We start from the raw sequence: 21,652 nt of genomic DNA, 5'->3' as shown, positions 1-21,652 counted from the left end.
TCTGGGGAATGACCCCACAGCTCCAGAGGAACAACCCCACAGAGCCCAGAGCACCAGGGAAAATGACCCCACAGCTCCATGGGAATGACCCCACAGAGCCCAGAGCTCTGGAGAATGACCCCATAAAGCCCAGACGACCAGGGGAACGACCCCATAGAGCCTAGAGGAACAACCCCACAGACCCCACAGCTCCAGAGGAATGACCCCACAGAGCCCACAGATTCGGGGGAATGACCCCACAGAGCTCAGAGCTCCATGGGAATGACCCCACAGAGCCCAAAGGAACAACCCCACAGACTCCACAGCTCCAGAGGAACAACTCCACAGCTCCAGAGGAACGACCCCACAGACCCCACAGCTCTGGAGAATGACCCCACAGAGCTCAGAGCTCCATGGGAATGACCCCACAGAGCCCACAGCCCTGGGGAATGACCCCACAGCCCTGGGGAATGACCCCACAGCTCCAGAGGAATGACCCCACAGCTCCAGAGGAACGACCCCACAGCTCCGTGTCCTGCTCCCAGGGTCCCCCCAGAGCTCCCCAGGGGCTGCAAAGCCACGGGAATATTCCTGGCCATCCTCTGCTCCAGCAGCCCTCCCGCTGATTGGGTTACACCCGCTGCTTTTCTTAGCAATTCCAGAGGCAGGGAACGTGCTGGCACACGGTGCCAAGGCAGGGAGGGCTGGAAGGGACCAGGGCCTGGGCTCGGGGACCCTGGGCACAGCCACCAAGGGGCCGGGATCACGGTGGCCCCGGGCGTGAGGACACAGGGATGCGGCAGCCGGCCCCGGCATCACGGAATCCTGGGATGGTTCCTCTGGAAGGGACTTCAGAGCTCATCCAGCTCCACTCCCTGCACCTTCCAGGAGCCCAGCTCGCTCCACCCTGGCCCTGGACACTTCCAGGAACGGGGCAGTGACAGTCCCCAGTGTCCCAGGGGAGGATTCCTGCCCACCTATCCCTGTCCTGGGAATCCATTCCGTGTGCTGTCACTGCAGGGACACCTGGCTGCGGTGTCCCCTGTCCCCAACAGCCCACAGCTCCCTCAGAACTTGGGCTGGAGGCTCCAAGGGCCAAATCCCAGCCCTGGAGCAGCCAGGCTGGCACCAGCCGTGCCACCAGCCACCCGTGGTGCCACCAGCCACCCGCGGTGCCACCAGCCAGGGGAAAAGCTCCTCCTTTCCCAGGCTTTTTGGCACTGGAGCTTTGATCAGATGCCATTTAGCCGCAGCTCCATTAAAGATTTCTCCCTGCAGCTCCAGCCGTGGGCTTTGGGGCTGAGCTGTGCCCTGGCAGCTCCCAGGCTCCAGAACAAAGCCCAGCCACCTCTGAGGGCTGCCAGCAGCAGCTTCTCCTGGCTGCATTTCGGGGGAAATCCCTGCATTTCGGGGGAACTCAGCCTGCAGCCTGCACGGGGCAGGAAGGAGCTGGCTTTTCCCCTGGCCAAGGCCACACGTGACCCATTCCACCCCCAAATTCCCAACTTCCCGGCAGGACGTGAAGCCAAACTCCACGCAGGATAACCAGAGAGTCCCCACGTGGCAACAGGCGGATATTGGATGTCCCCAAACGTTGTGTTTATGACCATGAGGTTTCCTGTGAACACGAGGCTTTAAGTGTTCTCCCGCTTCCCCTTTTCCCACTCCCTTTTGGCACAGCCGAATTCCAGCTGTCCCCGTGTAAAACTCGGGGGAAAAGGGATTCTCTGGAAAGCCAGGAGCAGGGGAAGGAGGGAGGGCTCCCTGCCTGACACCTTCCCCTTTTCACAGGGCTCATTCATCACCTCGCTGCTCACGAAGGAAAAACCTCCGTTCCCACCGTGGGTTGCCATGGCAATCCCAGCTCTGCATCCCTCCTTCCTGCTGCCCCGCATCCCGCCGGCCCAGGGCGGATCAAACGCCCGGGACGGGCTCCCAAACACCTCCGGGAGCCAATCCTGCTCGTTAAAAAAGAAATAAAAAGGGCCAAGGAGTCAGGAGGAGCTGAAATCCCAACTAATCCCCCCCTCGCTCCGTGCCCCTGCCAAGAGGCAGCTCCGGCGTGGGGTTTCAGAGAAAACATCTGCAGCGGTGATAAATCACCAGCAGGGCCCTTGGCCCCCTCCCGAGCCTCCTGTCACCTGCTCTTAAAATGGCCACAGCCACCGGCAGCATCTGAAGCACTCGGGGACACGGGGAGCTGCTCCTGGCACGGGCTGGGAGCTGGGATTGGGATCGGTGTTAATCAGCTGGGGCTGCCCCTGAGCTCCCTGAGCTCCCTGAGCTCCCCTGCGTGGGCCAGAGGGGACTGAAACACAGCCCTCGGGGTGGGAGAGGCAGAGCAGCCCCAAAACTGACCCAAAATCCAGAAATGAGGAGTTCCACATCAGAGGGGATGGAAAAACAACCCCTGGGATGTGTCAGGGGTGGGAGAGGCAGAGCAGCCCCAAAAGTGACCCAAAATCCCAAAATCCAGAGCTCCAGGCCAGAAGGGATGGAAAAATAACCCCTGGGATGGGAGAGGCAGAGCAGCCCCAAAAGTGACCCAAAATCCAAAAATCCAGAGCTCCAGGGCAAAATGGATTTAAAAACAACCTCAGGATGTGTCAGTGATGGGAGAGGCAGAGCAGCCCCAAAAGTGACCCAAAAATCCAGAAATGCAGAGCTCCAGGCCAGAGGGGATGGAAAAATAACCCCTGGGATGGGAGAGGCAGAGCAGCCCCAAAAATGACCCAAAAATTTGGGGGTGCAGAGCTCCAGGCTGGATGCAGGATGTGTGAAGAGGGCTCTGGATTTTGTGCCAGTTTTGTGAATTTGGCTCCTTGGCCCAAACTGTCCCGGGTTTGGATTTCTGTGAGGCCACAGGGATGTCCCAGTGTCCCCCCGTGGCACAGGACAGGTCACAGATCCCTCCTGGGAGGACAGAGCTGCAGGAACCGGCCCCACAGGCATTGCTCAGCATCCCAAAACACCCTGCACGGGACATTCCTCCCCAAAAACCCCCAAACAACAACCCCAAACCGGCAGAGAACACCCCAAAAAACCCTGCACAGGATACACCAAAAAAACCCCAAACAATGACCCCAAACTGGCAGAGAACACCCCAAAACACCCTGCACAGGATACACCAAAACCCCCCAAACAACAACCCCAAACCAGCAGAGAATACCCCAAAAAACTCTGCACAGGACACCCCCAAAAACCCCAAACCAGCAGAGAAAACCCCTGCCCAGGACACCCCAAAAAAACCCAAACAGGACACACCAAAAAACCCCAAACAGCAACATCAAACCAGCAGAGAACACCCCAAAAAACTCTGCACAGAACACCCCAAAAAAACCCAAACCAGCAGAGAACACCCCAAAAAAACCCTGCACAGAACCCCCCCAAAACCCCTGCACAGAACACACCAAAAAACCCAAATAGCAACATCAAACCAGCAGAGAACACCCCAAAAAACCCTGCACAGGGCACCCCAAAAAAACCCAAACAACAACCCCAAACTGGCAGAGAACACCCCCAAAAAAACCCTGCACAGGGCACCCCCAAAAAACCCAAACAGGACACACCAAAAAACCCCAAACCAGCAGAGAAAACCCCTGCACAGAACCCCCCAAAAAACCCAAACAGGACACACCAAAAAAACCCTAAACAACAACCCCAAACTGGCAGAGAACACCCTAAAAAACCCTGTACAGAACATCCAAAAAACCCCTGCACAGGACACCCCAAAAAACCCCAAACTGGCAGAGAACACCCCAAAGCACCCTGCCCAGGAGGAGGAACCCCAGGGTTACCCAGCGCCCTGCACAGAGCCCAAACCCCAGCCTGTGCCTCAGGGCATCACCCCAAACGCTGCTGGAGCAGCGGGAACGGGACCGTTCCCTGGGGAGGAGCAAAGCTGGCAGCCCCAAAGCCCTGCACACGGGGCTGCAGGACACCAGCAGCACCCCACAGCACCCCAAACCCCAAACCCCAAACCCCTCCTCTCCAGAGCACTGCTCCCTCCAGGGACACCCCAAACAGGGACTGACCCCAAAGGCTCTGACCCCAAACAGGGAGTGACCCCAAAGGATCTGCACCCCAAATAGGTACTGACCCCAAAGGCTCTGACCCCACAGCAGGGATTGATCCCAAAGGCTGTGCACCCCACAGTGAGCACTGACCCCAAAGGCTCTGCACCCCAAACAGGGACTGACCCCAAACAGGGACTGACTCCACAGTGAACATTGACCCCAAAGGCTCTGCACCCCACAGCAGGATTGATCCAAAAGGCTCTGACCCCACATTGAGCACTGACCCCAAAGGCTCTGCACCCCACAGTGAGGATTGACCCCAAAAGCTCTGCACCCCAGAATCCCCTCCAGACACTCCCATTCCCCCCTAAACCTCCTTCCTCCAGCCGGGGAGGAGGAGGGGAGGAAGAAGAAGAGGGGGAGGAAGAAGAAGAGGGGACGAAGAAGAAGAGGGGACGAAGAAGAAGAGGGGACGAAGAAGAAGAGGGGACGAAGAAGAAGAGGGGACGAAGAAGAAGAGGGGACGAAGAAGAACAGGGGAGGAAGAAGAACAGGGGAGGAAGAAGAACAGGGGAGGAAGAAGAACAGGGGAGGAAGAAGAACAGGGGAGGAAGAAGAACAGGGGAGGAAGAAGAACAGGGGAGGAAGAAGAACAGGGGAGGAAGAAGAACAGGGGAGGAAGAAGAACAGGGGAGGAAGAAGAACAGGGGAGGAAGAAGAACAGGGGAGGAAGAAGAACAGGGGAGGAAGAAGAACAGGGGAGGAAGAAGAAGACGGGAGGAAGAAGAACAGGGGAGGAAGAAGAGGAGCGAGGAGGAAGAAGAGCGAGGAGGAAGAAGAAGAGGGGAGGCAGAAGAGGAGGCAGAGCAGACCACACCGAGGCGCGAAGCACCACCATCATTTGCTGAAAGGCAGGATATTGTCTCTTGAAGCACAGAGCAGCAGCCCCTCGAGCGGCGCGGTTGTCACCCGGGCGCACAATGAGGGGCACTCGGAGCTGTCTGCCGCGGTGTGAAGGGCTCTCGGAGCCGCCTGCCAGCGGCGTGCTGAAAGCTATTCGCGGCTGCTATCGCTGTTAGCAAAGTGGAGAGGCTGCCTTGATGAGGATTCAATTCAGGGCGGGGCCGCGCCAGGGCACAACCCCTCATTAGGGAATTACCGCCGCTCGGGGGTTGAAGCCGGCAGAGAAACCACCCCCCTCCCAAAAAAAAAAAAAATAAAAAATAAAAACAACAGCCCCCTTAAAATTAAAAAAAATTCTCAAATTTACTCCTAAAAATAAAAAAATAAAAATTCCTGAATTTCTTTCCCCAGGAATAAAGGGGAATAAAATGCAGCCAGGGGAATAAAGAGAATTGCCGTCTGCCTGGGGAGCGCTGAGAGCACAGCTCACAGTGACCCGGCTCCGCAGGATTTAGCGGGTTGTTACCTGGCACTCCTCGGGAAAAGGATGTTGTGTGCCCGAGAATATTCTAGAAACTCATATATACATGTGAAAAAAAGTGATTCTCTTTTTTTTTTTGGAAGAATCGGGGGTTTAGGTTTGTGCTGAGCTTTGGGGAGGAGAATAAGAAGAGTTTTTGCGGAGGGTTTTTTAGCCAGGAGAAGAAAAACTCCCAAAAGGTTTTGTCCTCCTGAGGTGTCCCCTATGGAGAAAAAAAAAAAAAAACAACAAAAAACAAACCCTAAAAAAACCCCAAAAAACCCTAAAACACCCCCCAAACCCAAACATTAAAAAAAACAAACAAACAAACAAACAAAAACACTTAAAAAACCCTAAAAAAAGAACAAAACTAAAAAAAAGAAGAGTTTTCCTTTGGGGATGGTTCTTGCCCCGGGCGATTACCCACGGGGATCTGCACAGAAACAATGCGAGGCTCACGGGGGGGGAGAGGAGGAAGAGAAGTTTCTTTGGGGGAAAAAAAAAAGAAAATAAAAAATCAATTAACCCGAGGAAAAAAAATAAAAAAAAAAAAAGAAGTTTTGTCGGAGTTTCAAAAGAAAACTCCCGACTGGAGCCGGGTTTAGGAAAGCCGAGCCCGGGGAAAAGAGTTCAGCAGGAAGACTGATGTAAGGAACGACTCACTGCAGCCGAGTGCGGAATCACTTCCTAAATATTTCCTTGCATATGGACTTGTTTATGAAACTCTGGGTTTTTTTTTTTTCCTTTCCCTAACGAGAAACAAAACGAGAAGAAAGGAAAGAAGGAAGGGAAAAAGCACTAAAAAAAAAAAAAAAACCCCAAAAACCCCCAACCCCACACAGCAGCCACATATGCACACACTTAATATTCAGCGTGGAAGAGATAATCTGTTCTATAAAGCCCACAGACAGACAATCCCCTTTTTTTTTTTTTTGTTTTTTTGGTTTTTTGTGTGTTTTTTTTTTGCTTTAAAGATGGAAGTATCCATCAATGTTTGTCTGGAGCAGATGTAATCACCAGCAGTTCAAGTCTGGAGGGCAGGACACCGCCGCATGAATAATTCAAGCACTTCAGTCGACTTGATTGTGTGCAGATAAACACAAGTCAACCGCTAAACAGGTCAGCTGATAAAACTTGTTTGTTCAGGAGCAGCCACCCCTCGGCCAGATGCCGGCAGGACCACGGCTGCAATTAGCGGGATGTCTGCCGGGGAGGGGAATGATGCTGAGCCACGGGGCATCGCCTCGGCCCCCCAAAAAAAGGGAAAAAAATAAAAAAAAAAAATTAAAAATAATAATAGAAAAAGAAGCGATTTTTTTTTTCCCCTTCCCGGGTGTTTGGTGTGCACCCTCGGCTCGCCCCCGTTTTTTTTTTTTTGCCTGGAAAAGGTGTTTTGTTTGCTGCTGGTAGTTAGAGGAGGAGGAGGTTCAAGGTTGGTGGGTTTTTGGGGGGTTTTTTTTTTGGTCCACCGAGTTTTCGCCTCTGGTTGTGGGGACACGTGGTAGATGTCACTGGGATAAGGTACCCCAGGAAAAAAGGGACAGCTTGGGGAAAAAGGGACAGCCTGGGGAAAAAGGGACAGCCTGGGGAAAAAGGGACACTCCGGGGAAAAAGGGATACCCCATGGAAAAAGGAGATATCCCGGGGAAAAAGGGGACACCCTGGGGAAAAAAGGGACATCTCGGGAAAAAAGGGACATTTTGGGGAAAAAGGGACATTTTGGGGGAAAAAGGGGACACCCCACGGAAGGGGACACCCGGGATGCTGCTGGAGTGGCTCGCTGAGCTCCTGGCACAGATGAGACAGGGAATGAAAGAACTGGGAATTCTGAGAGCCCTGAGGGCACGGGGAGGACGGGGCTGCTCCAGCCACAGCTCACAAACCTCGGGAAACCCTCGGGAAAACACTCGGAGTTGTCTTGGGAACAGCAGCTCCCGGCGAGGGAACGAACTCAAATTCCTGGGTGTCATCTCAGCATCTCCCAAACCAGTAAAAACTCCTGGGTGTCATCCCAGCATCTCCCAAACCAACCCGAATTCCCGAGCAGGGGAATCAATTTGTCATCCCAGCGAGGGAATCAACTCAGATTCCCGGCAGCTTCAGCAAGGGAATGAACCCAAATTCCCGGGTGTCATCCCAGCATCTCCTGAATCAACCCAAATTCCCAGGGTGTCATCCCAACATGGGAATGAACCCCAATTCCCGGGTGTCATCCCAGCATCTCCCAAATCAACCCAACATCCCGAGTGTCATCCCAACATGGGAATGAACCCCAATTCCCGGGTGTCATCCCAGCAACTCCCAAATCAACCCAACATCCCGAGTGTCATCCCAGCAAGGGAATGAACCCCAATTCCCAGGGGTCATCCCAGCATCTCCCAGCACCCAGCGGAGCCGTCCAACACCCAGGCAGCAACCAGGTAGGAAGAGGGTGGGCAGGTGCCCCAAAAGCCTGGGCGGGGGTCACCCCAGAGTCCCTCCAGGACATGCCACAGTCCCCTCTGGGTCACTCCAGTCCCCTCTGGGTCACCCCAGAGCCCCTCCAGGTCACCTCAGTCCCCTCTGAGTCACCCCAGAATCCCTCCAGGTCACCCCACAGTCTCCTCTGGGTCACTCCAGGTCACCCCAGTCCCCTCTGGGTCACCCCAGAGTCCCTCCAGGACACCTCAGAGCCCTCTGGGTCACCCCACAGTCCCTTCCAGTCCTCTCCAAGTCACCCCAGAGTCCCTTCAGGACACCTCAGGGCCCTCCAGGACACACCACAGTCCCCTCAGGGTCACCTCAGTCCCCTCAGGGTCACCCCACAGTCCCTCCAGGACACCCCACAGTCCCTCCAGGACACCCCACAGTCCCCTCCAGTCCTCTGCAGGTCACCAGAGAGTCCCTCCAGGTCACCCCAGAGCCCCCCAGCCCCTGCTCAGGTGACCACAGGCTCCGTGTCCCTCCGGCCACACCAACCCTGTCCCCTCCTGGCCGGGGGCTGCCCCGGGCCTCCCCCAGAGCCCCCGATCTCGGGGTGCCCCCCGGAGCCCCGGGGACAGCGGGATCATCAGCGGGGACAGAGAGATTTCTGCACAACCGAGATGGAGATTTACACACAACCGAGGACAGAGAGATTTCTACAGAAGTGAGGACTAAGCAGGAATTATTTTCGCTGCCCCGTGACTCGGGCGCGGAAAGGGAAGGAGGAGGAGGAGAGGGGCGAGTTCAGAGGCGCTGCTTTGCATCTCCCCGGGAGCAGGAGCGGGGAGGTGCCGCTGTTAAAAGCCAACCGCTGCTGTTAAAGCCCGACCACTCGGCGGCTGAACGGGGCCGATTTCTGCGAGCCCGGCGAAGTTCATGTCAACTTCTATCTGCCTTAAGTTCTTAATTAGAACTCCTTCTAAAACCAGTAAGCGGCAGCAGCACAAATAATCGGGTCTAATCTCAATAATAACTTTATTCCTTTAAGTTTTACCATCATGTGCGCAGCCTTTAGGCTCTTTACCGATAATCTTATCAAGGTAGCACACCACATTCTGCTGGGGCCTTCTCTAGTTGGGTTTTTTTTTTCCCCCTCCAGGCAAGTTTACACATTAGAGGAGACTGGAAGGGAGGGGAAAAAAGGGAAAAAAAACAAACCCAACAAACCAAATCAAAAAAACACAAAACCAACGACCAACCCGAACCCCAAGCAGCCCCAGACATTGCTTCACTTCCCAGATGCAAAGACAACCGGGTTGACATTGAGCAACGCACGGTGAGGCGCGGAGATAATTCCCGGCTCGGTCTCACGCTCGGGCAGGGGGTGACCCTACAGCAGCCCTGCCGTACCCCACACCCGAGCACAGCCCCTGCCGCTGCTCCAAGGGATGGAGCTCCCAGGGTGTGAGCCTCTTCTCACCGATTCGCGATAAACGCTCTGCTTTTAAACCTCCCGAATTGCTGGTGGGTTTCGATAAAAGAACCCCGGGCGGTGATATCAACCTGCGGCTGCCGCCGGGGCACGGGAACCCACCTGGAGCTCACCTGGAGCCCACCTGGAGCCCACCCAGAGCTCACCTGGAGCTCACCCGGAGCTCACCTGGAGCCCACCTGGAGCTCCAACCCTGCCCACGGAGCTCGTTCCCTACCCAGTGCAATCGGGACCGGTTTTAACTCGGGTGGAGGGGGAAAAAAAAATAGGCGACGGGAGGAGATCAATCAACCACAATTTCTTCCCCCCCCTCCCCTCCCCTTCCTTCGGAATTACTCACCTGTTTGTGCATTTCGATATTCAAACCGTACGACATTTCGTAGTACTGGGGAGGACGGCGGAAGGAGGAGGGAGGGAGGGAAAAAGAAAATAGAAATAAATTCAATTAAACGCCAGAGCCAAGGAGAATTTGAATTCAATTCGCAGGAGGTATTTGCATAAGGTCATTACCAAAAAGCATCCTGGGCAAAACTAGGCTCAAAGCACCGGGTAGCCAAGGAAATTACACCTTATAATAAGCAGATGTTTATGGGTTTAACTGGCAGGCACTTAACGAGGGGACACTCCTTTTGACTCCTGTTTTCTCCTCCTAAGCTACTTAGAAAAACAAAGAGGCGCAGAGCTCTGGGTGACAGGCGTCTGCTCAGCCCTGGCAGAACAGGTACAGCCCCGGAGTCTGGCCAAAAATCCAGCTTCCCACCGCGGGGGGGGGATTTGTTCTCCCCTCCCCGAGGGCCCGGGGGAGCTGCCGGGACCCCCGGGAGAGAAAAAAGGGGGTGCTGAGTCCTGCCCACCCCATGGGAACCCCCCAAAGAGCCCACCCGGGGGCCCGCCGCACAAAACCCGCTTTAAAAACAGCCTTTTGGAGGTAACAAAAGTGTTCGTTTCCCTGGGGAAGGATGAGCTCAAGGGGGAGACCCCCCAAACAACACCGGGGACCCCCACCCTGAGCTGGGGGTCTCCGCTCTGTGCCCCCCCAGGACCCCCCGCGGCCACGGGAGGGCTCCAAAGGGGTGAACAGGAAACTTGGGATGGGTTTGCAGCCGCCCCCCGGCGCGGGGGTCCCCTCCTGGCACTGCCCGGGACCCGAGGGGGGGTCCCCGCTTCTCCCCGTCCCTTCTCCCCGCCCCGTTCGCAGCCCGGCAGCTAATGACATTCACAGGGGTTGATCCGAAATCTGATTAAAGTCTCTCACCATAACGTAATGGCGCTGCATTTCGGTCTTCTCGTTCGCCAGCTTGTCATATTCCACTTTGAGGCTGGGGAGAGGCGGGGAGAGCGCACGGTGAGAGCCCGCCGGGGCCGGGGGGGGCTCGGAGCGGCCGGGGGGGTCCCTCCGGGGCTCACCTGTGGTACTGGGCCTGCAGGAACTGGAACTCGTCCTTGATCCGGTCGCAGGACTCGGCCACGGTGAATTTGAAGCCCGGTTGGCCCGGCTGGTGCGGAGCCTGCGGGAAGCGGGGGGTTACCGGGGGGGGGACACCGGGAGGGGAGACACCGGCAGCCGACCGAGGGAACGGAGCGCTTTTTGGGGGGGCTGGGGAAGGGGGCAGCGGGACTCACCGGGTGCCGGCCCTGGGGGTACATGGCCGGGCTGGGGCGCGGTCACTGGGAGCAGCCGCGCCGAGCTTCGCTACGGCGATCGCGACGTGCGGAGCTGCCGCTGCTGCCCGCCGGCCTCGGAGCGCTCCCGGAGAGGCCGAGAACTGAACAAAGGGACGAGAGGAAAGTCCGTGCGGGGGGCGGAGGAAGGAGGGCCGAGGGGGTTGGGGGGTTGGCGGGGGAGCGGGCCCGGCCGGTTGTTTTTTCTCCCCCCCCCCCCCACCCGGCACATTCCCCCCTCCTTTTCTCTTCTTCTTCTTGTTCTTCTTCTTCTTGTTCTCCCCCCAGCTCGGCCCCGCAGAGCCGAGCCCAGCCCCGCAGCGCCGGGGCCAGGTGCCGACCCCCCCGGCCGCCGGGCCTCCGCTTCCTCGGCACCCCCCCTGCTCCTCCTTCCGGCACTCGCTGGCGGAAAAGAAAAGAAAAAAAAAAAAAAAAAGAAAAAAAAAATAACCACCACCACCAACCCCCCCCCCCCCACCACGAAAAAATTAAAAAGCAAAAAAAAAAAAAAAAAATAGATCAAAAAGCCACAGCGACGGCGACGACAACAACAACAACAACGCGGCGGCGGGAGAGGAGGGTCCCGCGGTATTCCTGCGGCCGGGAGAAGGGGAAGCAAAGCCAGGAACTAACGCCGGAGCACGACGGCCATGGAGGAGAGGAGGAGGGGGAGGAAGGCCGTACACATCCGACTTCCCGGGCGCCGCGGACATGCGAGGTGCGGAGCGGGTCCCCCCGCCCGGGGCCGGCCGTTCAGCTGCGTCCAGCCGGGATGGCGGCCGTAACTCCGGGAGCCATCGCGGAGCGGGCGCGGAGCGGGGCAGCGGCGCCCGAGCACGCGGTGCCGCCACAGCGCCCGGGCGGAGCGGGGCGGCGGGCGGGGGACAAAACCCGGGCGGCCTCTCCGCCGCCGCCCAATGGCAGCGCGCCGCGCCCACGTGGGGCCGCCGCAGCTGGGAGCCGATTGGTGCGCGCCGGGGGGACGTCACAATGGCAGCTTGTGTGTGATGGAGGGGCGGCCGCCGGCCACGCCCACCCCCGGGGCCCCGCCCCGCCGAGGCCCCGCCCCGCGGCCCCCGGCCCGGCCGTGACTCGGGCCCGGCGCTGCCGTAACCCCGCTCCCGCGGCCCGCTTCGGGCTGTAAAACAAACGCGGCCGCTTTGTCACCGTGACGCCTCGGCCGCCGAGACCCAGGAAAGAGCTCGGTGCCGACCGCCCGCACCGGCGGCAAGGCCGCCTCGCCTCCCCCGGCGGCCGCGCGGCCCCTTTGATGTGCGCTGAGGGCCGCGCCGCTCCCCCTCCCCGCCTCCCCTCGCGCCTGAGGGGCTTTAACGAGGAACACGGGTAATGGCGTTAACGTCAGACCCTCCCGCCGCGCCCGGGGGACACCGGGCCGCGCTCCTCCCGCGGGGGGACCCCGCGCCCGCCGCAGCGGAGCGGGAACGGCCGCGGTCCCGGCGGGAACGGGCCCGGAGCGGCCGCGGCCCCACGGGCGGCCCGGGCCCGGCCCGCCGCACAAAATGGCCGCCGGCCCGCGCGTCAGACGGAGCCTCCGCCCCACGTGGGGCCGCGCGCCGCTCACCGCCTCTCCGCCAATCAACGCGCGGAGCGGGCCGCCGCTCCGATGCTATTGGCGGGGAGGAGCGGCGCCGTCAATCAAAACCACGCGGGGCCGGCGGCGCGCAGCCCCCGCCCGCCATGGCGGCGTAATTAGCCCGGGCCGGCGCTTCCTCCAGCTCAAACAATCTGTCACCGCCGAGCCGGGCGGGCCGCCGCACCGCCGCGATCTCTGCGGCAACGCCGCGCCTCGCCGCTCGCTCGGCAAGAATGGAGCGCCGCCGCTTCGATAATAAACGGTCGGGCAAAGCGCCCCGAACCGCCGCCCCGCTCTTCTCCCGTTCCCCGGTGTTGGGGTGAGGGCGCCCCGCTGAACCCCCCCGGGGTGCGGGATGGGGGTGTCCCGGTCCCCCCCCGCCCCCCCCCCGCCCGCCGCTAATTGGGCGCGTTCCGGTTGTTGACGTGACGAGCGCTGTCAGCGCCCGGCGCTGCTGATTGGCTGCCGCCGTCCCGCCACGCCCCTGCCCCACGTGGGGCGCGGCCGGAGCGCCGCAAAACGCGGTGCGGATCTGGCGCGGAGCGGAGTCACCGCGGGGCCGCTGCCCCAGCGCCCTGCCCGCCTCTTCCGCCATTCCCGGCTCTGCGAAATTCCCTCCTCCTGCCGCTTTTCGGGGCTATTTTTTGGCTTTTCCTCTATCGAGGCAGCAGCTGTTTGTGAATCCCTGCACTGCACGGGGTACGTCAGGGTGAAGGTGGCGGATCCGTCGGGGTATCCACAGGAGCACCCATCGGGATGGGCATTGGGTGCCCATCGAGGTGTCCCCTGGGGCATCCATACCTCGGGATATTCATCGGAGCAGCCATCGGGATCCTGATGGACGTTGGGAGCCCACAGGTGGTGCCCATCGGTGTGTCCATCCCTTGGGGCATCCACAGGGGTACACCTCAGGGTGGGCATTGGGTGTCCATTGGAGTGTCCCTTGGGGCGTCCATCAGGATGGACATTGGGTGCCCATTGGAGTGTCCATTACAATGGACATTGGGTGCCCATTGGGGCGTCCATCAGGATGGACACTGGGTGCCTCATTGGGATAGACATTGGGTGCCCATTGGAGTGTCCATCAGGATGGACACTGGGTGTCCACTGGGGTGTCCATCAGGATGGACATTGGGTGCCCATCGAGGTGTCCACTGGGGCATCCATACCTTGGGATATTCCTTGGAGCATCCATCAGGATGGACACTGGGTGCCCATTGGGGTGTCCATTACAATGGACACTGGGTGCCCATTGGATTGTCCACTGGCGTCCCCCCAGGGTGTCCATTCCTGGTGGAGCTGCTCCTTGTTCCTCCTGCGGGCTGTCCTCTCCCGTGAGGGAACGTGGGCAGAGCTCTGGGTGTCACCAAGTGCCACCAGGAGATCCCAGAGCAGGGGCAATCCGGGAATCCTCCTCCCGTGGGGAGGGAAGGGGACACGGCGCCCTTCCTGGGCACTCTGCCCTCCTCCCCAGCTCATCCCGGCCGCATTCCCGGCAGGAAACGGGGGATTGTCCCCCTCTGCCCCCCCCAAGGTGAGACCCCCACTGGATCCCAACATCAGAGGGACATGGAGCTGCTGGGGCAATTCCAGAGGAGGCCCCAGAGCTGCTCCCAGGGCTGGGATTCCTCTGGAGCTGGGCAGGGAGAGCTGGGAATGTTCCCCTGGAGAGGAGGAGGATCCAGGGAATCCTCAGAGCTCCTTCCAGGGGCTCCAGGAGAGGGACTGGGGACAAGGAACAGGACACAGGGAACAGCTGGAAAAGCGGAAATCGGTGGGATTTGGGAAGGAATTCCTCCCTGTGGGGTGCTGGGGGATTTTCCAGGGAAGCTGTGGCTGCCCCTGGATCCCTGCAGTGTCCAAGGCCAGGCTGGAACCTGGGGCAGTGGGAGGTGACCCTGCCATGGAAGGGGTGACACTGGAGGAGCTCTGAGGTCCCTTCCCACCACCTCCAGGCTTCAGGGGTCCTGTCCAATCCTCGCCCCGCTCCCACTGAGCTGGAAAACGTGGGAAAGGGGCTGATTCCCGCGGTGGGGCGCAGCCAGACTCTGCATCCCGGGGACTTTCCAGGCCCCGGCTCCGGGGACGTGAGGCCAAAGGGGAGAGGAACAGAAAGCGGCGATTTTTACGCTGAAAATTCACTTTATTGCTCAAAATAGAAGCCATTAGCCGGGCTGCGCCCCTCCCCCACCCCCGCGGTGCTTATGGACAAATTCTGATTTTTACTTAATGGTTTCCCTGAAAAAGGGGGTAATTTTCTTCCCATTGCCATCGAGGCGCAGCTCCAGCGGCCGAGGTGCCTCTCCTTAATTGATATTCCTCACTGCGCTGAGAGAGGAGATGTTTTATTTTAGCTTATTAAAACTCACCTGGTTTGGGGAAAAAAAAAAAAATTTAAAAAAAAAAGGAATCAAAAGAACGATTAGGGGTGAAAAGAAACGTTCTGGTTCATATTGATTTAAGGTCTGCTTAAATTGATATTTGCACATCCCAATTAGAAACTCGTGATCTTTTCCCAGAAGTGATTTTTTTAATTTTTTTTTTCCCCTTTTTTTCCGAGTTGGGTTTTCTTCTTCTGGAGGATCTTGGGGAAAACCTCGGTGGGAGAAGCTGCTGTCTCCTCTGCCAGCTGGCCACCAGTGGGGACATCCGTGGGGACATCAATGGGGACATCATTGGGGACATCCATGGGGACATCCATGGGGACATCCATGGGGACATCATTGGGGACATCAGTGGGAGCATCAGTGGGGACATCAGTGAAGACATCAGTGGGGACATCAGTGGGGACATCACTGGGGACATCAATGAGGACATCATTGGGGACAACAGTGGGGACATCAGTGGTGACACCAGTGGGAACATCATTGGGGACATCATTGGGGACATCATTGGGGACATCATTGGGGACATCAGTGGGGACATCCGTGGGGACATCCGTGAGGACATCAGTGAGGACATCAATGGGGACATCAGTGAGGACATCAGTGGGGACATCCATAGGGACATCTATGGGGACACCATGTCCATCCTCTCCACGAGGCTGGGGACACCTCCAGGTGAGGATGAGGATGAAGATGGTGGCTTTGAGGACATTCAGTGGCACTCCGTGTCACCGTTACAGCTTCCCGTGTCCCGTGGGAGCATTGGGGGTTTTGGGGACGATGTGGTGACACCTCCCCGGAATGTCACAACTCTGAGGGTGGCTTTGCCCCGTTCCTGTGAGGTGGCACTGCCGGGAAGTGAAGCTGGAGATGTCCCCTCCCCACATCCGGGAAAACCCTCGGGATTGCTCAGCCGCTGGGTGTTGTGACACTCGGTGACACCGTCCTGTCCCCAGCGGCCTTTCGGGGAAACCGCCGGCGCTGCCCTTCCTCTTCCCCCTGTCCCCATCCTCCGCGGCCCCTCCCTGTCACTGCCACCCCCCGACCCCGGTGACACCTCGGGGGTGTCCAGAGCCCCCCCAAAGCCCCCCGAGGGACACAAGGGAGGGACAATCCCTGAGGATGAGGACAGGGACTTCTGGAAGGGTCTGAGCATCCTCACGGCCTCCTGCGGGACAGGGTGGGGACACCCCGGGAGGGTGACAGGACACCCCGGGAGGGGGACAGATACCCCAGGAGGGTGACAGGGCACCCCGGGAGGGGGACAGGACACCCCAGGAGGCTGACGGGATACCCCCGGAGGGTGATGGGACACCCCAGGAGGGTGACAGGGCACCTCAGGAGGGGGACGGGACACCCCAGGAGAGTGACAGAACACTCCAGGAGGGTGGCAGATACCCCAGGAGGGTGATGGGACACCCCAGGAGGATGACGGGACACCCCAGGAAGGTGATGGGACACTCCAGGAAGGTGACAGACACCCCAAATGTCCCCCCGCCACCTCCAGGGTGGCCGCAGCTCCCTCGGGGAGAGGCGGATTTGCTGCCAGAGGCTCCAGGGGTGATTCCTGGCCGCACACACAGCCCCACGTGTGTCCCCTGTGTCACCTCCCCCGGGCCCGGCGGGACAGGAGCCGCCCCAGAGGTGACTTTACCGCGGCCGAGGCGGTGCCAGCCGCGCTCAGCGGGGTGTGTTGACACGGCAGGTGACATTCTGTGCCCTGCCCCGTTCCCTGCAGCTTTCCCCTCGGTCTAAACAAGGATTTGGGGGTTTTTTTGGGGGGAGAGGCGGAATTTTGGGTTTTGTCTGCTCCTGGCTCAGGTTTTCCACCCCCCCGGTGAGAGAGGCTTCGACCCTGAGCCCCTTTGGGCTGGGGGCAGGAGCCTGAGCCCCGGGACCCCCCAAAACCCCCCGAGCCCCCGCGGGCTCCCGGCATCAAAACCGGCACCGGGCTGTCGTGTGTCCCTGGCCTGGGGATTGGTGGGTGAGGAGCTCCTGGGGGATCCTGGATGATCCTGGGTGCTCCTGGGGGATCCTGAGTGATCCTGAATTCTCCTGGGTGATCCTGGGTTCTCCTGGGGGATCCTGAGTGATCCTGGGTTCTCCTGGGTGATCCTGGGTGATCCTAAGTGATCCTGGGTGATCGTGGTGATCCTGGATGCTCCTGGATACTCCTGGATGTTCTTTGGTTCTCCTGGATGCTCCTTGGGTGTTCCTGGATATTTCGGGCAGCTCCCAGGTGCTCCTGGATGCTCCTGGGTGCCCCTGGGTGTTTCTGGATGCTCCTGGGTGCTCCTGGATGTTCCCAGGTGATCCTGGATGTTTCTGGGTGTTCCTAGGTGTTCCTGGGTTCCAGGATTCTCTTGGGTGCTTCTGGGGGTTCCTGGATGCTCCTGAGTGCCTCTGGGTGCTCCTGGATGTTTCCAGATGATCCTGGATGTTTCTGGGTGTTCCCAGGTGATCCTGGGTGCTCCTGAGTTCTCCAGGATTTTCTTGGGTGCTTCTGGGGGTTCCTGGGTGCTCCTGAGTGCTCCTTGTACACTCCTGGAGCTCCTGAATCCTCCTGGGTGCTCCTGTATCCTCCTGGGTGCTCCTGAATCCTCCTGGGTGCTCCTGTATCCTCCCGGACGCTGCTGAGTGCTCCTGGATGTTCCGGGATGTTCCTGGATCCCCCTGGGTGCTGTCCCGTGTCCCCCACCCCCGGACCCCGGCCCTGGACCCCTGGGGCTCCCCTCCCCCGCCGGGGCCACCGGCTCAGGCCCGGCTTTTGCCGAGCCCCGTCTAATTATAGATATTAGATTGCCAATGGCTTTTTGGGCCCGCTAATGGCATTACTGGTGTTGTTCTGCCGCTCGTTAATTATAACCAATTTGTTTGGGACGCTTTCCCAGTTTTGGGCTGTAATTGCTCTGCCCGTTCCCCCGGCGGCCGTGACTCAGCAGAAACTCCGCAGTTTCGCTCAGGGATGAGGTTTCTGTCTTTTGGCATCTCCTGCCCAAGCAGGACGCTGCCCCAGCGGTGTGTGGCTACTGCTCCCGGCCGGCCGGTGGCCACGGGAGGCCCGGGCAGGGCTGGGACCGGCCACAGCTCCGTGTCCCCTCCCGGGCAGCCGGGCTCCGGTTTGGGATGCTCCGAAATGACCCGTGAAAAGCCACCCCGCGATCCCGGGTGAAATCCCGGCGAGCTCCGAAGGCTCAGCCCCGGGGAAAAGGGCCGAGGGAGCGATATTCGAGGGGTTTGTTTTCTTTTTCTCCTGGCTGAATTCTGAAGGAGTTTGCTCTTCTCCTCCGGCCCGGCGTTAAACTGCAGATAAGCGATTCGGAAAGGCACTCCTGGGGCAGAGCGGCCGCTCGAGCAGCCCTAATACACACATTAGAGTCTATTTGCACTTTAAAAGGAGCGGGAGGCGCTAAAGCAGCCCCCGGCAGAGCGGCATTGCACCAACAGGAGCCGGTAACTCCTGCTCCACGGCGCTGATAGCCGGGGAGAGCCGAACAGCCCCGCACGGCCCGGCCACGGGAAAAAACCAACCCCGGGAGCGATGCCGAGCCGCCCCCAGCCGCAGGGACACGCGGGGGACACGCCGAGGCCACCAGGAGGTGGGGACAGCGCGGGCGGTGACCCGGCCCACGGCGGGGCTTTCATCCTGCGGGGCGCTGCGCTCGGGGGGAACGCTGCCGCCGGGAGATTTGTGAGTCAGAGCGAGCAAAAAGAAAAGAGTTTTCAGCTGACTTGGCTCACCGCTTCCTCCGCTGCCGGCCTCGGCCTCTGGCGGCAGCGCCGCTTACCCGAGCCTGGAGCGGCGCCCACCGCCCCCGAGCTCCCTCCTCCCTCTCCGCCACTCGAGCGCTCTCAAGTTGTTCTCTGCGGCTGATCAAATGTCAAAACAAGCTGCCCCTGTGATGTGGAGAGCTTTTAACCAGGAAGACGTTCACCGTTCACCGCCGGGACGCGGCAGCGCCTCGGGCAGCGTGAGCGGCCCCGGCTCAGCGCCGCTCCCCGGAGCCCCCGGGGCCTTTGGGGTCTCTCTTTTGGGGGATTGTGGCGCTGGGGATGTTGGCGATGGTCCCATGGCTGGGCCAAAGGCAGCGCTGCTGGGACTGGGGCTTCTTCTATCAATATATCGATCTGTATATCCGTTAATATTTCTGTCCATATATCCATATATCTGTGTATGCATCCCTCCCACATCCATCATCCATCCATCCATCATCCATCCCTCCCTCCATCCATCCCTCCATCCATCCCTCCATCCCTCCATCCATCCCTCCACCCCTCCATCCATCCATCATCCATCCCTCCCTCCATCCATCCCTCCATCCATCCCTCCACCCCTCCATCCATCCATCCATCCCTCCATCCATCCATCCCTCCATCCCTCCATCCATCCATCCATCCATCCATCCCTCCATCCATCCATCCATCCATCCCTCCATCATTCTATGCATCCCTCCATCCATCCCTCCCATCCATCCATCATCCATCCATCCATCCATCCATCCCTCCATCCATCCATCCATCCCTCCCATCCATCCATCCATCCCTCCATCCATCCATCCATCCATCCATCCATCCATCCCTCCATCCATCCATCCATCCATCCCTCCATCCATCCATCCCTCCATCCCCATCCTTGCCCCTGACCCTAAACCAGCCCTTTTGGGCCCAAGGCCGTGTCCTCAGCTCTGCAGCACTTGGGGCTGGAGGGGACCAAACCTCAGCCTCACGCCCCACCCCAAATCCCTCCCGAGCTCTTTGTTCCCGGCTTTTCCACATCTCCAGCTCCAGTCTCCCCACCGAGCCCCCGCGGCACCGCCAGCCCCCAGTGCCATCTGTGGGGCTGGGAGGGGACAGTGGCCGCTGTGGGGAGGGGACAGTGGCCGCTGGGCGCCGGGAGCTGACAGGCAGCGCCTTTGTCCCCGCGCGGGGCCGGGACAGCCCGCGGGGTTTGTGTGGAGGGTTTGAATGGATCCCAGTGTTTGACCGACCCCGCGGGGAGCGCCGGGCCTCGGGCAGCACGGCCGGCTCTCGGCAGCTCCGGATCCTGCGGGGGGGCAGCCCGCCGTGCGCTCTGTCCTCCCCTCTGTCCCGTCTGTCCTTCCCTCTGTCCCCGCTGTCCTCCCCTCTGTCCCCCCTGTCCTCCCCTCTGTCCCCTCTGTCCCCTCTGTCCTCCCCTCTGTCCCCTCTGTCCTCCCCGCTGTGCCCTCTGTCCCCTCTGTCCCCTCTGTCCCCTCTGTCCTCCTGTCCTCCCCTCTGTCCTCCCCTGTGTCCCCTCCATCCCCGCTGTCCTCCCCTCTGTCCTCCCCTCTGTCCCCTCTGTCCTCCCCTCTGTCCCCTCTGTCCCCTCTGTCCTCCTGTCCTCCCCTCTGTCCTCCCCTGTGTCCCCTCCATCCCCGCTGTCCTCCCCTCTGTCCTTCCCTCTGTCCCCTCTGTCCCCGCTGTCCCCTCTGTCTTCCTGTCCTCCCCTGTGTCCCCTCCATCCCCTCTGTCCCCTCTGTCCCCCCTGTCCTCCTCTCTGTCCCCTCTGTCCCCTCTGTCCTCTCTGTCCCCTGTGTCCCCGCTGTCCCCTCTCCCTGGAGGGCCGTGAGGTGCAGATCCCGGGGAGCTCTGGCAGCCAGCCGGGAAATTTGGGAAGGGCTTCACACTGCAGAGACAGGCGGGACAGGGCTGTGACACCCCTGAGGGACACAGGAATGGCTGTGACACCCCTGAGGGACACAGGAATGGCTGTGACACCCCTGAGGGACCCGGGACTGGCTGTGACATCCCTGAGGGACACAGGAATGGCTGTGACATCCCTGAGGGACACAGGAATGGCTGTGACACCCCTGAGGGACACAGGAATGACCGTGACACCCCTGGGGGACACAGGACAGGGCTGTGACATCCCTGAGGGGCACAGGACTGGCTGTGACACCCCTGAGGGACACAGGAATGACCGTGACATCCCTGAGGGGCACAGGACTGGCCGTGACACCCCTGAGGGACACAGGAATGGCTGTGACACCCCCGAGGGACACAGGACAGGGCTGTGACACCCCTGAGGGACACAGGAATGGCCGTGACACCCCTGAGGGACACGGGACTGGCCGTGACACCCCTGAGGGACACAGGAATGACCGTGACACCCCTGCGGGTCCTGGGCAGCCCCACGGGAATTCTCCCCGGGGACTCTGGCGCAGACAATTCCCTGCTCGGGTGCTCGGCGCGGGGCCGGGAGCGGGAGTTCCCAGGGAAAGCGGAGGGAGTGAGAGCCCTGCTCACGGCCCGTGGGGCTGCCCCGGGCTCCGGGTGACGCTGCTGCAGGACCGAGGCGGCTCCCGGTGACAGCCCGGCCTGTCCCCGGCGTGTCCGGGGCTGGAGCAGCTCTGCAGCCTGGACAATCCCAGGATCATGGAATTCCGGATGGTTCGGGTGGAAAGCTCATCCCATCCCATGTCCCAGGCTGCTCCAAGCCCAGTGTCCAGCCCGGCTTTGGCACTGCCATGGATCCAGCCGTGCCAGGGCCTGCCCACCCTGCCCGGGAACCATTCCTGCCCCAAATCCCAGATCCCAAATCCCAAATCCCAAATCCCAGATCCCAAATCCCAAATCCCAAATCCCAAATCCCAAATCCCAGATCCCATATCCCACCTCCTGTGCCCGGGCCGTGCTCCCCACAGCTCCCGCCCCTCAGCGCGGGGCTCCGGCTCTGGAATG

The 21,652-nt window shown here is 60.0% G+C and overlaps 1 protein-coding gene across 11 annotated transcripts in view; it reads right to left on the bottom strand.

Annotated features, from left to right (window-relative positions):
- The window catches only part of TLE3 (TLE family member 3, transcriptional corepressor), a 45,667-nt gene extending 33,802 nt beyond the window's left edge, over positions 1 to 11,865 (bottom strand). For 7 of the 11 annotated variants that reach the window (XM_066328166.1, XM_066328168.1, XM_066328167.1 and 4 more), the window contains exons 1-5: positions 11,609 to 11,863; positions 10,937 to 11,079; positions 10,721 to 10,821; positions 10,569 to 10,632; positions 9,654 to 9,698 (exon numbers count right to left, since the gene is read on the bottom strand). In XM_066328166.1, the coding sequence (XP_066184263.1) occupies positions 9,654 to 9,698; positions 10,569 to 10,632; positions 10,721 to 10,821; positions 10,937 to 10,960 (234 nt within the window). In that variant the 5' untranslated portion in view covers positions 10,961 to 11,079; positions 11,609 to 11,863. Of the gene's footprint in view, positions 1 to 9,653; positions 9,699 to 10,568; positions 10,633 to 10,720; positions 10,822 to 10,936; positions 11,080 to 11,608 lie in introns of all 11 variants that reach the window. The other 4 variants (XM_066328162.1, XM_066328164.1, XM_066328165.1 and 1 more) reach the window with 2 other exon arrangements.
- Positions 11,866 to 21,652: the final 9,787 nt, after the last annotated feature.

The sequence above is a fragment of the Sylvia atricapilla genome, chromosome 13 (assembly GCF_009819655.1).
Source record: "Sylvia atricapilla isolate bSylAtr1 chromosome 13, bSylAtr1.pri, whole genome shotgun sequence".
Taxonomy (NCBI): domain Eukaryota; kingdom Metazoa; phylum Chordata; class Aves; order Passeriformes; family Sylviidae; genus Sylvia; species Sylvia atricapilla.
Note: the sequence above shows the minus strand (reverse complement) of the source record. Positions and strands in the feature narration are given on the sequence as shown.